The 16,774-nt window shown below is 40.7% G+C and overlaps 1 protein-coding gene across 3 annotated transcripts in view; it reads left to right on the top strand.

The window, feature by feature from the left end:
• Window positions 1–16,774, top strand: part of nek7 (NIMA-related kinase 7) — a 57,796-nt gene that overhangs the window by 4,893 nt on the left and 36,129 nt on the right. For 2 of the 3 annotated variants that reach the window (XM_051375698.1, XM_051375699.1), the window contains exon 2: window positions 14,980–15,067. The exons of the other annotated variant lie outside the window; for it this stretch is intronic. In XM_051375698.1, coding sequence (XP_051231658.1) covers window positions 15,008–15,067 — 60 coding nt within the window. In that variant the 5' untranslated portion in view covers window positions 14,980–15,007. The remainder of the gene's footprint in view (window positions 1–14,979; window positions 15,068–16,774) is intronic. 3 annotated transcript variants of the gene reach the window in all.

Raw genomic sequence — 16,774 nt, 5'->3', positions numbered from 1 at the left:
AAGCAGAATGAATTTGCACTCAGGAACACAATGAGGGAGGAAGATTTTTTTTGTGTGTGTGTGTGCTGCTTGCTGACTGTGCTATGGGCGTTTGTTCCAGTCTCATCACAAATGAGTCTTAATGTTTCACACGGGATTTGCTGTAGAAGAGAGCAAATTTGTATGAGAGCATCTTGTTTTGACAGACTGTCTGTTTTACCCTCCCCGTTTTCAGTGTGAAAAGCCAGGGACATTTCACTGTCTCCTGTGCGCTTTTTTTACATTCTGTTTTTTATTTATTTTCTTGTGACGTTGCGAGTTGATCTAGGACTAGGGGTCGGCTAAGGTATTCTTTAATTAATCAATTTAAATTATGTAAAGCCATATTCTGTATTTATTGTACGGTATACCAGCCGTATACTCTCGTGCACTCTGTTACAGAACTGGAAATATATGTAATGCATTGTATGGCAAGCGAATAAACTGCTAAACCGTGCAAGCAGTTTCAGTTTAATTATAATCGTGTCGTCATTGTGCATCCACTGAAAGAAAGAGCAGAGCTACTACTATTACTACTACTACTTGTTTCAGCTATATGTTTCTGATGTTCCATGGATGCAAGTACTTTTGTTAGTTGAAAACTGCATTTCGAACATCATATTTTGCTCATGCCGGGGTTATCCAACTCTTGTCTGTCCATATCCTCTACAGTTTCACACTCTTCTCTCTCCATGGATAAATATGCAAAATACTATTGAACACCATACAAAATATCATAGGAGACTATTAAAGGAAAGGTTGAGATGGTGGCTATATTTTCCAAATGCAGTGCTATTTAGCTGTTAGATATATCTATCTAGTATATTTCTAACTTGGATTGGCTTTGTTAATTTTAACATAGACCTATCAGATGGGTCTTGGCATATGTAAATACTGCTTAAAAGACTGAGATTGCAGGCTAAAAATCTTAATTGTGAAATCAGTTGTATTTCCTGATGCCTCGTTTGGGGGTGGGGGACAGCTCCCCCCCCCTTTGTCTGTGTTTGTACCCTGACTCACAGCAGTCTTCCATGGTCTCCCTGGTCTTTTGGTTTGGCCTGGGGCCTTGAGGTTGTGGTCAAGGCCTGGGGGCATGAAGAAGGAAGAGGAGTCATAATGAGAAGCTCCCCTCAACTCCTGCTGCCTAACCTGCCCTCGAGCCCCGTTGTCTCGCTCCCTTTCCACTTCTATGCCACCCATCTTTTCTCCTCTTCCCATATTCCTGCCTCTCATCTTATACCCTACATATTCTTGCTTACCAGCCCCCTTTTCCCTATTTAGATTCCCCGCTTCTCCTTCTTCCCTCTCCCCACCCCTCAACCTCTGTGACTCTCAGTCTGTCCCCCTATTCTTGCCTCTGCTCCCGTCTCCAGGGGGTCTGTACCCCGGGCCTCTTCTCAGCCTCCTCCTCCCTGCCCAGCCTGGCCCACAGTCAATGGGAGGCAGGCAGCCTGACTCCCTTAGAGCAGCAGGAAGCTGGAGCAGCAGGGGTTAGGCCTGTATGGCGCTGCCGGCTGGCTCTGTCAGAAGTCCTGCCAAGCCAAGGATGAGAGACCTTTGCCAGTGCGGTATTGGGGCATCGAATAAAAATATTTTACAGATGTCTGAAGGCAGGCATCAGGAGTCAGCAGTGGCGTACTCGGGCCTAGAGCAGAGGTGTCTTTTAAGTGCAAACGATGTGCATGTTAATGTATTTTTGCGTAGTATTTATGATAAAGAAAATGAACTTGAAGCAGCTTTAAGTGGTCCTCAGGAGTCTAGGCATTTCAGGACGTGGGTGTATGGCAAGAGGAGGGAGGTATGGTGGTCTGATTCTGGATAGGTTGGAGGAACAGTGATTGATTTGGTTGCATTTGAAGAGAGCAAGCAGCCAATGTTACTGTACTGTGAATGCCTGGCTAGGTTCCCAACCAGTTCTGGTTTGACAGTTTAACAGTGAATATTTAACATTGCGCCACACTGCGGGGTTTGCCTGTAAACAGCAGTCAGCAAGCAGCATAGCAGCAAAAGCCTGCGTGATACTGGGCCTTGGTTGTAAAGCCCACCTAAAAACAACGCACAAGCACATCTTGAAGTTCTGATTTTAGAAAAAGGCAGATGGCATTGGCTGGTGGTGTCACACTGTAAAAAAACACTAGGATCCCTTGATGAAAGCAGCTCCCGCTTGCTTTGAACAGCGAGTCTGTCATGGTTGGTGTCTGCTGTGTGGCTCCGGGTCAAACTGTGATACGCAACTCCTGGAATTTGCGCTTTTTAAGTTTTTCATGTTCAAATCGTCTGAGGGGGAAAAACAGAGGGGGGCAAACAGGAAGTTTCATTAATATTAATATTCTAATATGTGAAGGAGGAAGGGAAGACCTTTATGGTTTAGCTGCTTTCAGACCCTGTTGTGGAGCTTTTCTCCTTCTCTTTTGCTCTCTTTCTTCCCTTCTGTCTTTCTCTGCAATTTTGGTTACTGGCGTTTAAAATTTCTAAATATTGTCACATTGTTCTGCTATAGTGCAGCCTATCACTTAGATTCTGATACTATGGGTTAACAAATCTAGTAAATAAGTAGGAGATTTTGCTCTGAAGTATTTTCAAACCTCTGTATTTATAGTTGTAGTTGTATTACACAAAGCAGATTCCTAATTAGGTTGAAGCGCTGCATGAATGACCTGCTAAATCTCAAGTGGGTTGGGTCAGAGTACCCAAATGCCTTCTTGAAATCAATGGCAGACAAAATATTTTTTGGATTTGTGTTAAGCATCACTAGAAAATCGGTTATGTTCCCTTTTGGCCAATGGCGATGCTTGAAATCAACTTTTGTGAGGGATATGAAGTCCAGGTTTTAAAAATGAAAACAATGAGCCTTAATGATGTCTCAGTTGACCAAACTCTCCAAGGCCTTGTATTGTTTTGGATGCATTTGGAAATGAAACAAAATGCATAGCTTTTAACAAGCAAACAGCAAATTCACTTACAATTGAAGGCAGCAATTGTTCCTCTGTATCATATGAACAATTTAAAGTAGGAAATTGTCATTGCTTTTGCTGTGTCTGATGACGGAAGATGTGCTGATGAAGAGTGATGATGGTTAAGCAGTTGTGTAGAGGGATGGACGGGAGAGAGGAAAGAAAATAATTGGCTGTGCTATATCGAGCGTGGAGTGGGGTGCATCTGATGACAGTGGTTAAGACTGTATTGGATATTATGACTAGATGAAAGTGACTGTTTACTGGGTTGACAGTTGATTATTTCCTGCTTTTATGGACTCTGTTCCCATGTCTAAATATTTGTGAATGATTATTTGGATACAGTGTAATTTGTGCTGCTTGGTTTTGCAGCGTTTTGCAGCTAGTTAACTTATTTAGATGTTAGCCAGAAGTCCTTATTATTTGCTCCATGTTTTTGATTTAAAATTGTGTCCATCAGATGTTAACTTCCCACTCAGAATTAGGTTCAAAATAAACAAATTGTGTTTTATGATGAGTAGAGGACATTTTGATCCAGCTGTGGCCCTGTTGAGCTCCACTTGATATCTAGAAATGAGGCTGATTGTAGAGTTTTACAGATGTTGGGTGAATGGAGGGCACAGTCCAGCCTCTGTGTGAGGGATGGTGGAACAGGTCTGACATCTCTCCTGAACTGAAAAGGGAAATCCCTGCAGGCACAGAGTCGAGAGGAGGGATAAGGGAGGAGGCGAGAATGGAGAGAGGTGCGACCCCTTAGGGGTAACCTTATTCTCCGATCGTCAGCTCCTTACACACACACTCGCACACATACTAGGATTCTCTGTCGGTGTGCTGGGTGATGCGCTCATGCAAAGAAGGATGAGTGCCTGAGGAATAAAAATAAACGTGGAACTTCTTGTGTGTGTCTGCCTATGCATGTGTTGTGCTCACATGCATGTTTATATGTTTCTATAATAATTTCTCTCCAAAGGTACAGTTCTGAGGTGGTTTGCTTGGCTGGCGCAATTTCAAGTGAGTGACACAGTAGAATAATGAGTCGTAATTTCTCACTTCAGAGCTGTGCACACAAAATAGACAAAACATATATTTCCCCCCTAGAATACTGATGTGTAATAGACAAATGAAATAAAGAAATGGAAGCCAGCACATTTTATTTTTTCAATTACCCATTTCAAAAATGTTGACTGGCTTTTATATAGTCACATTATTCCTGATTTGTTTTCAGTCCCAAGTTTTTCCTCAAAGGTGCACCTACTCTTCAAGACAGAGCCATATGTTTAGAAAATGAACAATGGATGCCTACCTGCGCCCCCTGTTACAAATCATCACCCAGTTTCTATTTTTTTAATTCCAAATTTAAAACCTTGAAGAAAATCTACCATGAGCTGTTCATTTGGCTGCACTTTGTAGATATGTGGTCAAACTGAATAATTTCTATGTGATGTGATCCTAAGCCAGGATAAATTGTGCTACTGGAATCAACTAAAATAATTGCGTTATTGTCGGTTTCATAGGAAGGAGTCATCCTTCTTGGCAGAATGACAAAAACATGGGTGTATACACACACTCATATGCAGTTAAAGTACTGCATTTGACCTCTGATTGAGTAGCAGTGCTCTGGATCTGGTTAGAAGATTGTGTGTGTATGTGTGTGTGTGTGTGTGTGTGTGTGTGGCAGCCAACAGGGCCCACCACAGAAGCCACAGCAGGCTGAAACCGAACCAGAGTCAGAGCCAAGCTTGATTTTTGTGGAGCCACGTTCCCATGGGCCCACTATTGGTATGTATTCGTTATATATACATCCAGTTTTACCTACATTTTGTGCCTGCGTCTGTCTGTGTGTGAGTTTGTGTATTACATTATTGTGTGGTCCACACTTTGTGTCGGTATCTCTTTCTCTGTAGGGTTGAGCTAAGGTTGTTTTGGGTTCATGGTCTTGGATGTTTCCATTACTGACCGTAGAGATGCTGAAGGGTTGTGGTCCTCTTCCCCTGTCCCCCACAGAGCATATGTGAATGTTTGGGCCCAGAAAAGCCCCAACACGAGCCCTTAGCCCTCACGTTAGCACTCAACTATGTAACGAGACATGCCTGGGAACTGCTCCTCTCACATTACTAATGATTTGGACATCTTGCTCTTGTCATTTCCTGTTAGACAACTTCGATGCTGACGCAGGGTAACTGCTTCAAACTATCCAGGGAAAAGGGGGAAAAACCTGCTTGAAGGGAGTATGAGAGACTGCTGGTTTTGTGTGAAGGGAAAATAGACTGCATTCACCAGATGTTTTTTTAATGGTTGTTTCATAGATGAGAAACTCAAATGACAGGCTTCATCATCTCTAAACAACACGGAGATGGGTCAGCAGTTGTTGCTTCATCATTGCTGTCCTAGAAACCAGTCACAGCCAGAACTCTGTGCAGGATACAGGGCGGTAATGCTGGTTTGAAATAGAAATGGGATTAAAAGGTTGTTTGGTGGTGTAGCTTTGTGATCTCCCTTTATACACTGATTATACTTCTTGTGTAAACAATTAAGCATTGAGCAACATTGAGCCTTCTTTGTAACAATCTTTGCATGTTCAGCTAAATTATATTTTTGTTCTGCTGCCACATCACATATATGTTTTTATGCAATTTTTAGTTCACATGGGCCATATCAAGCTGCCTCCTTATTTGCAGCTTCATCTCCTCCTTTTATAGATATTGATAGAGGACAAGGACGGGTAATCTAATTTCAGAACTGAACGCTGCCTAGATGATGATGCTCTCATCTGTTGACTCCTGTTAGAATGATCACGGCGTTCGGCTTCAGAAAACACAGCTGTACTGATGTAGACCAGACTCTTGGTGGAAATGCTGTGTAACACAATCCTTTATTTAGAACAGAACAAAAAAAGTGAGCGTGGCATTCCCTTATTTTATTTTTCATGAAATTCCCTCATTTGTCCCTATTTTATGTCTTTTTTTTTTATATAAGCCCTCTAGCCTTGCAGACAAACAGAACCCCAGCCCTGTGGTACAGAATGTCACATCCGATATCCTGGTGCCAGAGGTGATGAAGCTAATTTGGTGGTCAGTAAGTGACATGGCTAACAAACAAAGCCCTTATTGGTCCTGGAGCACTGGAAGCTTCGCTCTGCTGTGCAATGCTCTGTTTTGCATTGTGAAAGACCCTGCGTTGTTGCCACAGGGCACTAACGCAACCTAAAGCCTTGGGATCTTCGCTATGCTGTGGTGTGCAAATTTGGGTGTGGATATTTGGTTCAAAGGTTCAGATGAACTGAGAGGTGTGTTTCACAAAAAATAGCCAACATAACTGCTTTAATAACCAAATATTTAAATAAACGAATACATGAGCATTGTTTTTGCTCCACTCTTATTTTGTTGATGTCTGGTAGCTTACAGTTTAATGGTATTTCAGTGTAGAGGAGTTCAAAGGGCCCACTGTACTGTGCTTTACAGTGATGTGGTGATGCAACCTGAATGGTTCTAACTACTGAGACTAACTTCGTGTTAAAATGGCACATGTGAACTTGTCACTTAACTGTCTGTGACTGTACTGCTTTCTCTTAAAATAAAAAAAGAAATCTGACTAGAGTTGAGATAATTAGTCGATTGACTTGTTTTGACCTTTTAATTGTGTATGACATTTTTCAAGCAATAATGGCAAACAGTTGAATAAATAGATTTTCTTGGTTTTGGACTGTATGTTGGACAAAATAGATGAGGATGTTGTGATTTTTTTGTTTAATAGACCAAATGATTAATTGAGAAAATTCTCAACAGATTCATTTGTAATAAAATATATATATATATATCATTAGTTGTAGCCCTAAATAAGAGCCAGAAACTAAAACTGAACTGGCACAACTTAACTTGACTGTAACTTTAAACTGTATAAATAAATAAAAAATTCTCTTTGCTGACGTTGAGCTAAACGTTAATATTCTATAATAGTGCACTTTACTTTATGCCACTCTAAAAGTGGTAATTCTACTCTCAAAGCTGCCTGGATTTGGAACTACATCCATGATTAGAGGACCCTCAAACACCCTAAAAATGTATGGCATCACTTGCAGCTAGATCAGCCAGTCTAAATTAAGTGCTCTTGATTTCCTTTCACATATTATGCATTCAGTTTCTATTTTAACTGAGGTGTGATGGTGATATGGCATTTTGAAAGGCTGTGAATGTAGAGAAGGTGTGCAAGCATAGCCCAAACCCCCAGGGTCTCCTCTCCTGAATGCCTGGGGGGTTCTCTCCTTCACACAGCCTGCTTCTTCTCAGACTAAGCTGGTTTCTGACGGATCACACAGCTGTCTTAAATGCAGCTCTGTTTTTGCATACTTTGCCCACACGATTTTGTCTTTCCTTACACAGTCAGCAATTTGTCAATATACCTTGTTTATTCTCAGTGATTGACAGTATGAATTGGTTTCACCTAGGAAAGGGAGGGTGGTGGAAAAAAAAGAGAGAGGCATAGAGTGGCTGACGGTCTTTTTTTGACTGGTACCATGGCTGTCTGTCACTCTTCTTTTATCATTGAAATTGGAGTTTATCTTTTACAAGCTTGAGTGGAATGTTTTTGTTTTTCAAGTGATTATTAGCATCCTCCTTGGCTGCCGTCTCCGGCTGATGAAATGAGCACATCAAACGATGCTCTGCACTAACGAAGCGGGGCTGGCTGGCTGGCTGGCTGGCTGGCTGGCTCCTGCCTTTTGCTGTAAGGCACCTGCTGAAGTGACAGGCTGGCAACAAAGGGTCCCTCGCCACAAGAGAGTCGTCAGTGCTGCTGTGGAGTGGGCAGGACAATAGAGCAGAGAGGTGGCCTGGGCTTTTAGCCACGTGCCAGCTCGTGTCGACAACACACAGGAGCAATAGAGCACAGAGGAGCACGAAGGGGAGGAGGTGGGGAGGACAAGAGCGAGGGAGAAGGAGAAAGGGGAAAAGAGTGGCTGACACCTGCATGTGCTTGAGTTCTTTTCTCAATGGTGGACATCTTTACTATACATAGCGGCTGAAAAAGCAAAAGGAAAACCAAGCTAGGAGGGGACAAATGTGCAGGTGCACGCGCCACACACACACACACACACACACACACACACACACACACACACACACACACATACACATAGAGATGAAGACAGAGGAGAGTCCGGTGTTGTTAATGGGATTACTGGCTCATGGAAGGTCAGGTGATAGTGCAGATGTGTTTTACAGAGGCTGCAGTAGGTGAAATGTACACACACCAGAGCAGAGCGCTGTGCTAGTTTATTTGGATTGTTGGGGAATAAATCAATTTAGGCCTCACATGAAGCCCAGGCTATTTGTGCTGTGCTATTTACTTCTGCAGTGAAATAATCATTAGCCTATAAAAATTTGAAAGTGAAAAATGTAAAGGAGGCCTATAAATAGTTAGAAAGCAGCATTATGGATCACTGGCCTTGTACAGTCCCTATGGACCTCAGCGGTTTTCTTTGTCTTAATTCCCTTTTTTTTAATCATTTCGCTGTGCTCCCTCCGCTAGGGAGAGGGTGAAGGTCTGAGTTGTACAAAGATATCACACTTAAATATATACACATATATACATGTACAGAGCAAAAACATCACAGTTTATAAATGTTTTATACTTCATATCAAACAATTAAAAACATCTATGCACACACCTTAACATTTAGTTGGAACTAGAACTAGACCAGTATGTTGGCTGGGCGGATATATCAGTTTTATCTAATTACATGTACATATATACTGTAGGTATCTGCATGTATGCCTGTCAGTAAGTTTGAAAAATGCCAAAGGTACGTTTGAAGTAATTTCTAAATGTGTCTGTTTATTTTAAAACTGTAAAATGTCCCACTCAGTACATATGTTGGACACATTTTTTAAATAACCACATTTAAGTCATCCACATAAAAACATTTTTGCTTATTTTCTGTGTTTACAACACAGGCTACAACAGTAACAGTAATGTTACCATATTTTTTTAGACCCTCAAACATTGATATCTGTATTAGCCTCAGAAATCTGTAGTTAGAAGAGCCCGAAAGGCTACATTAAGTTTGATCAGATACATTGATTTTTATATTTCCACCTCCACCATGTACAGACACGGGACATGCACAGACTTTGTAGAGTCTCAAAGAGACCTAGCCATTAATCCAGCCATGTTCTGCCTGTTAAATAATGAATCCTGTTTGATGTCAATGTTGTTGTTTGGGTCTTCTGTCTGTTTGAGAATCTGTAATATTCTCATGCTGAGTTGCTCCCTGATTAACTTTATGCTTTTGTAGCCAGATTTGGGGAACGGAAAAGTCTAAATGATTTGACTCTGTAGTGTGCTTGGCTGGCTTTGCAAAGCCTATTTTCAAAGGTTTCTCCCTTTCTTTTCTTGTTGTGCTTTTCCTTTTAGATTGAGAGACAATAAACTTTCCTCTCTTCATTTTCTATTCCATCAAGCCTTGGACCGTCTTTCTCAAAGACGTCAAAGATTGGCTCACATGCTGAGGTGTAGTTGGTCCTCTCCCACTATCCGTCTCTCTCCCGGCTCGTGGTCCAACGAACACGAGTGCTCGCACATTTGGGCTAATGATTTTGAATAGTGATTAAAATGAATTGGAGAGTGCGCTGCTTCTGTAGTATCCGGACCCCTCCATCATTAGTGGCTCTCTTCCTCTCTCTTCTTTTTTTTTTTCTCTTTCTGTATCATCAGTGTTAGTCAAGCAGGGGTTTCAGACGAGGCCTGGGGTGGGCTTTCATGAGCACAGACTCAAAGATTTCTCCACTTCTTGTAATCATGGACACCACTCTTCTAGTACTTTCACTGTCGTCTTCTGGCTCCTCAAAGGTGCCTTTGATTCCCTCACATCCTACACCCAGGCCGGATAGTGTCACATTAAATTTTTCCTCTCTCCTTTTTTAACCCCCCACCCCCACCCCAACCCCTCTCTTCACTTCCTTTCTTGCCCTTCTCTTCTCTCTTCTTCTTAGACCGAAGCTCATCAGTCTGTATTCATATTTATTGTCCTCGGATTGAGAGCTGATTTAGCACTCTTCTCTTTGGGACCGCTTAATTCCGGGACCCTTCCCCTACACTTCCCCATTCACCCCCCTCCCAGTATGCCTTGATCCACCTTTTAATAATCGGCTCCCTCTCTTTGTTTTGCCTCTTCTCCTGCTTTAAATGAATAATGCAGAAGCGAGGAAATGGGGATTAAAGAGGAGCTAAAGCCACTGCCAACTTCTGTGGTGCACAGCTCCACACTGTCTCTCACAGGACCATGAACACATCAGGGCTAACAAGCTTCTTTTTTTCTCTCCTGGCATTTTTCTCAGTTCTGCATCTGTCCCACTCTGTCCTGCTCCATCCCTGCTGTGCCCTGCACACTTATGCCTTCTCCCGCTTTTGCCCAAGTTGACTGAAGATAAGTCTTTCATATCAAGATTGGACGACTTGTTGTCCGCCGTGTTGCGAAAAGCCAGCTTGTACTTTTTTTTGGGTGCCCTTTGAAAGTTGAGCTAAAGGCTCATTGTGATTGTATAAAGGCAAACAGTTATGTGGCCTAACAGTTAAAAAGGTATTGTGTATAATATATTGTATTACAGGTTGCACACTGTTACCCATTTTACCATTCTGTTGATAATTTTCATTACTTTTTGAATGTTTTAAACTAAAATCCTTACATATTTCTCCTTTTTAAAAGGTCACTGATTTTACTTATCATGAAGAGTATTGCAGGTATACACCGATCAGCCATAATATTATGTACCCTGGTGGTCAAAGTGTTATTCAGCTCCATACGCTTCTTCAACTCTTCAACCAGCCTAAAGTGACTCTCCACCCAGTGTCTATTTCTTGTTGAGAGTTTTGCACAGTACAATTGGTGTTTGAGTGTGTAGCACAGGAACATTAAACAAAAAATACATCACAGATTTGAGATGAGTAGGATAGAAAGAGGGTGAGAGATGTGTCTCAAGGAAAAAAAGCAAATTAACAAATAAGGTGTGTGAAGGAAAGTGTGAGAACAAATAAGACTGCTCACAGAGAAAACTGCTGAATAGTCTTGTTAATATCCATTTCTTTCCTCCTCTTGTTCTGCCTAACTCTGTTTCTCCCTTCCCTCCTCTATCATATAATTACCTACGTGTGATTGGGCCCGCTGTGAGAATGTCAGGCTGGAGTCTCACATTAGATGGAACACAGTCAGAAAACAGTGTTTGTTTATACTGAGTGGTTGGTGGTCTGGATGGGAAAGTTTTTTTCACTTTTCTCAACAGAAAAACAACCATCACTTTGTCAGAGAGATAAATGGTGTTCTTGCTAGCTCACTTACCAATACACTGTAGTTCTTGCCAGTTTTTATCTGCAAAGAAATTATATATTCACACCTGGCAGCCTAACTGTAATGCAACTCGAGAGAGCGGCTTTGGATAATTTGTAGTCATTTTTTTGTTTTAAAAGTATGAGATAATAGTTTCACAGTTGAAGATTCTCACTTCACCTTGACACCAAAGGCCCTAAAACTAGTTTCTAGATGGTAAACCGTGAGAATATAAATATTATGCTTTTAGGTGTGTCCACAGTATTTAGCCTGTGTTGATCCTCTCTACCACACTCTAAACACGGGTCTTTTCTGTTGTATATTTGCAGCTGTCTCAGACCAAAGCTCTGAACTAGTCATTGACATGCATCTATGAATAGTTATGAGATTTAGCTTTTAGCTGCTGCTGCCCCACTGATGCCAAAATCCTGGTCAGTCTGCCACCAGTTCTTGTCCCCATGACAGAAAGGCAGGCAGACTTATACCGTGACTTTCCACTGCTGTTTGTACCAACCAAATGTTTTGGAAGACAAAAACTCCTTCCTGTGATGAGTACAGGGCCTTGTGTGGATTACAGTGGAGCAGAGTTTATGGAAAGAGAGATTTAGTAGATTTAAAGTTCACGTGATGAAAGTTTAAATCAATCTGTGTGTTTTGATTTGTCTAGACACTGGGAAGAGGCTTTGCTTTTGATTGGTTGCACATTACTTGAACTGTGTGTGAATGGGATCCCCAGAGTGTGACCTTGCCTCATTTGATTGAGTTTACTCTGTTAATTGTGCTGTTTCTTGGTGTGTGTTAATCTAACATGGCAGTCTTAATTGATCTCGTTAACGTGGGACGTGGGAGGCGAAAGAACGTCAGGGAGCTCAGATGCCCCCTGGTTATTTTGACACGTATATAGTCAGAAACACAAGAGGGTTAGGGAGAAGAGTATGGGTGCCAGCCCCAATCTAACAAAACACAAGGCTGAAGTGCAAAGAATCACTACGAGAGGCAGGAAGGCCGCCTGAGTGCTTGACTTGTAAAGTCCCCTATGACACTGAAATCAAAATGCCACGACAACCAGCTAGTCAGCCATCCAACCAGCTTCTGTCAAATAGACCCAATTTTCACCTGGTGTTAAAGTCCCCATGCATATCCAGGATGTTTCCAGATTATTTTAATAGGGCTTGAAGCCAAATTACAAATATTAGAGACTTAAGTACATACCTATTGTTGGGGCTGCTGTTATGATGAGCATAATTCGTGCTAATGAAGTTGTTGACTGGAGAAACATTTTTTAAATTTGATTATCAGGATATATATTTGATATATAACAGTTTTTAACAATTTGCACGATCAATACAATTTAATAACATAATAACAAACTTCCACAATACACAAGATTTATTTTTTCCCTGTTAATAATTTTCCGGTCACCATGGTACACAGTATCTGGGTCAGTGTAGTGTATTCTAATGGTGCTGTCTGTTTGTGGTAGTCAATCTTGTGAACATACTAATTCAAAAACAACTCATAATGCAAGTTTCACTTTGAGATCACATGTTTCCCCTATAGAATATGTGATTGAATCACATTGTAAAGTACATTGAATAGATCTACATGTTAATGAGGAAAACAGATTTTTTCCCCCTTAGTGCCAACCTTAAACCACTCAGCTAACATATGAAAATAAATAGACTGAGATAAATATTTGACCGGTAAAACCTTTTGTTAACTTAACAAATAAACTCATTAATGTGATTGTGTTTAAAATGTTATGCTGATCTTTTATTTTGGTGGACTGGAACCATTGTTTGTGTTTATATGTTAAGTTAAATATGAGAACCAAAAGATTCAGGATTGGACATTTAACAGTGTTTTTGTAATTTGCCTTTTTTGCCTCTAGCGGTGGTGCTTTTAATTCCTTATTATTTTTTTTACGTTTGAATTGATTTAACTTGTTTGAAACAAGCTTTTAATGTAAATTTCAGAAGATAATATTCCCAGTATAGTCAATGCATTCCCAGGAGAGAAAAAGTGTTGTGCAAACACTTATTTTCATGATCTTCAAAGCTCACATGAAGGCCAGCGAACCTCCGGAAAAAAAGCCGAACTATAAAATGTAAAATAAACAACCACAGTATTGGTTGTGTGCGTGCCTGCTCACCCGCACACATACAATATATATGCCTTCTTACATACACATACATACATACATTCATTCATTCATTCATTCATTCATTCATTCATTCATTCATACATACATATGCCCCCCAACACACACACATGCATTTACGGCATATATATGTATGTATTTGGCAGATGTCTAATTAGTATCATTAGCCTTTAATAAATTGGACTGACGACATCAGCAGAGAGACAGTTCCTCGATGCCATTCTCCTCTCCATTGTACCAGGGGATTTTTAATTGGCCGGGGAGGTTTGAGGCGACGGAGATAGACAGACAGTTAGTAATACACAAATGACAAACTGACAGATCTGCAGATAGCTGGCCTTCACTCTAGTGGAAAAACATGCAAGATTTCCCTTTGTGTGGAACTTTAATGCACGTACATTTGTGTTTGTATTCATATATATATATATATATATATATATATATAATGTAAGACATTGCAGACAGACAACAGATAGTGGTAGAATCCTAAATCCCTACTCTAGAATGTGTGTGTGTCCGTGTGTGTGTGTGTGTGTCCGTGTGTGTGTTCGTGTGTGTGTCCGTGTGTGTGTGTCCCCATGTGCACACACTCAAACATTACAGCAAATATGTGTGCACACCTTTTCTTAGCTTAATTTTGTATGTTGACAACACCTCACCTCACATATGTGTTTACCTGTGGATGACACATGGATGCTGTTATGCATTCATTGTATCCCGTGTAAATTCTTAGTAAATTGGTGTTAATTGTCCGACTATGTAACCATATTATGTGCATTACAGTGTGCACTGCAAGTGATCCTAGAGCATCTGTCAAAATCTGACTTCTTCCCACATACATGAGTTGAGACTCTGGAATCATAAGCTAATTGCATGTGTGAATATAATTTTTGCATCATACTTTTTTTTCAAAGATTTGTGTAAATTATTAATTCAGGTAACATTTCATATTATGGCACTGTCTGTTTTAAGTGCGGTGATAAGCCAAGCAACTGGTGGCGGAATATCTTATGCAATTAGCTTGCTTCTAGGCTACAAGCCAGAACATGCAATTATACAGAATCATGGCATACACCCATACCCAACACACTCGGTGTGACCTATATTTTCTCAGAAATCAGGAAATAAAGTGGAACTGCTTAAACCTGTAATTCCCATGAAAGGTTCCTTGGAGGAATGCCAAGGAACCACAGAGTGGCATTATCTCTGCTTTGTTCAGATATTGCTGCGTGCTGTAACTTTGCCTTGCTGCAACTTGAGAAGGACCCAGACAAAGAGTGTCAAATCCACAGGCATGACGTGGGATCCTGTTCTGGGGAAACAAGACACTCTGGCAGCAACAAGCACGCAATAGTTTGGTGCTGAACAACAGAGAACAGTTGATTGAGATTATTATTTTTTGTTGTGAAATGTTATTGTAGAGTTCAGTGGTATTTTTTAAAGGAAATGATTGCGCAGTGTTCTGTCTGATTGTCGACCCTGAGTCGACTAAGCAGAAGTTCTATTTTTGTTTGTTTGATTCTCAGAGGTGCAAAGGATCAAGCTCCTAACACCATGGATATGGACACGCAGCCACAAGGACAGCAAGCAGCCGTGCCAGTCTTTCAACCCCAGGTAGACTCCACACACAGACACACACATGAACACAAGCCAAGCTGCCAACTAAGGTTTCTGAAGACACATAAGGACACATAAAGGGAGATGATGAAAATTGTCAGCTACCAGATATTTTGTCATACTATTTATTTTCAGGTAGTGTTTGCTTTTTTAAATCTCTTTTTTATTTAGGCCATTGTGACCAATGTGGCAAAACAATAAGCAGGTCTGCTATATGGCGGGATAATAATGATGATAATTATTATTATTATTATTATCAGTTCCAGTGACCCTTACAGGAATGAAAACAGGCAATTTATCTATAAACTGTTTCTCAGTAATTTTTTCAAAATGTACCTGGTTTTATATAAAATTACAAACACCATCATAAAAGATGTCATCCATATGGTCCACCCCTCTTGCTGCCAGTTTCTATTTCAGTCATGTCACATTTTATCTTATTATGTACTGAGTGATTTTATAAAATTTAATAAGGATTGTGGCATTACTAATTGTTTCCCTGTAGATTCATTGACAAGGGAGAAGTATTAAATCATTTATGATGCTATAATCCTTTCCTCGATTCATTGCAAGCATAGTACCTACCATAGTACCAGCTCCTTCACATTCTCAACTGTAAATATTCCTTATTACTCTTTTTCCCTTTGCATCAGTCAAGTTGTGCTTGCAGTCTGAGCATCCTGCAGTCCACTGTAGCCTGTGTGAGAGATAGACAGCAGTGGATGAATGTTGAGTTGTTACTATTGATCAGAGCTCTGGAGGTTGGCAGAGCCTGGCCTCCCTGCATGCCTCTCTTGGTTCGATACAACTCAGGTTTGCTCTGTGCAGATCTGGTCATTGTTGGATTTTAATACCGCCCTCCAACATCAGGCCCATTGATTTCTTTCCAGAAGGATGTTTTTGCCTCTATAACTATTGAATAGACTTTAAACAAAGAGGATCATCCATATGCCCTAGAGTAAATGTGGATTTTTTTTTTTTTTTTTTTTATAGAAATAAACAACACTAAAAATAGGCCTGCACTCTCAGTTGTTGTTTTTCTTGTGTATGCCAGGGCACTGCAACATTAACACTGGAATTACCAAGGGGGTTAATTTATTCTAAGATGTGTAATTGCAAAATTAAGGATAAATTGGGTTGCACACAGAAGAAAGTCAGATAAAAGCTCTAATGATTAATTTCACTTAGGCAACACCCCCCCCACGCATATACACACACAAGCACTGATCTCCCAACAGCTGATTATGTGTTATTGTTCAGGCTTAATGATTTCTCTCTCTGTTTTTCAATCTATTTCTAGCAGTTTACATCGGTGTTAATTCCAGGCCCACTTTTTGTGCTTAAGTTACTGGTAGCACAGTGAACTTTCTATGTTGCGTCATTGTTTTTTACTCTCAAAGAGCACGGCTGAACTGATTTCACATTAAGTTAGAGATGGAGAGAGACAGTTAGAGTATGTAGATGGCTGTCTAATCAGCATCCAGATGGGTGTCTTTCAACAAGTCCTGAATCTGTTTCACACTTTCCCAAGGTTCAGTCTGCATGGTAGCACAGGGGAAAAAAACCCACCAGCCTCCTCCTGAAGAAATCTGAATTGTATATCTGATGAAGGATATTCTGTATCTCTTGCAATATCATTTCTCTTGGTCCCGGAGGTATGATGCATATGCATTAGGTAAACGAGATGAGCTGGTAAGATGTGCA

Source organism: Dicentrarchus labrax, unplaced genomic scaffold (genome assembly GCF_905237075.1).
Source record: "Dicentrarchus labrax unplaced genomic scaffold, dlabrax2021, whole genome shotgun sequence".
Lineage (NCBI taxonomy): Eukaryota > Metazoa > Chordata > Actinopteri > Moronidae > Dicentrarchus > Dicentrarchus labrax.
The sequence above is the reverse complement of the archived record's forward strand: the minus strand, read 5'-3'. Positions and strand labels throughout refer to the sequence as shown.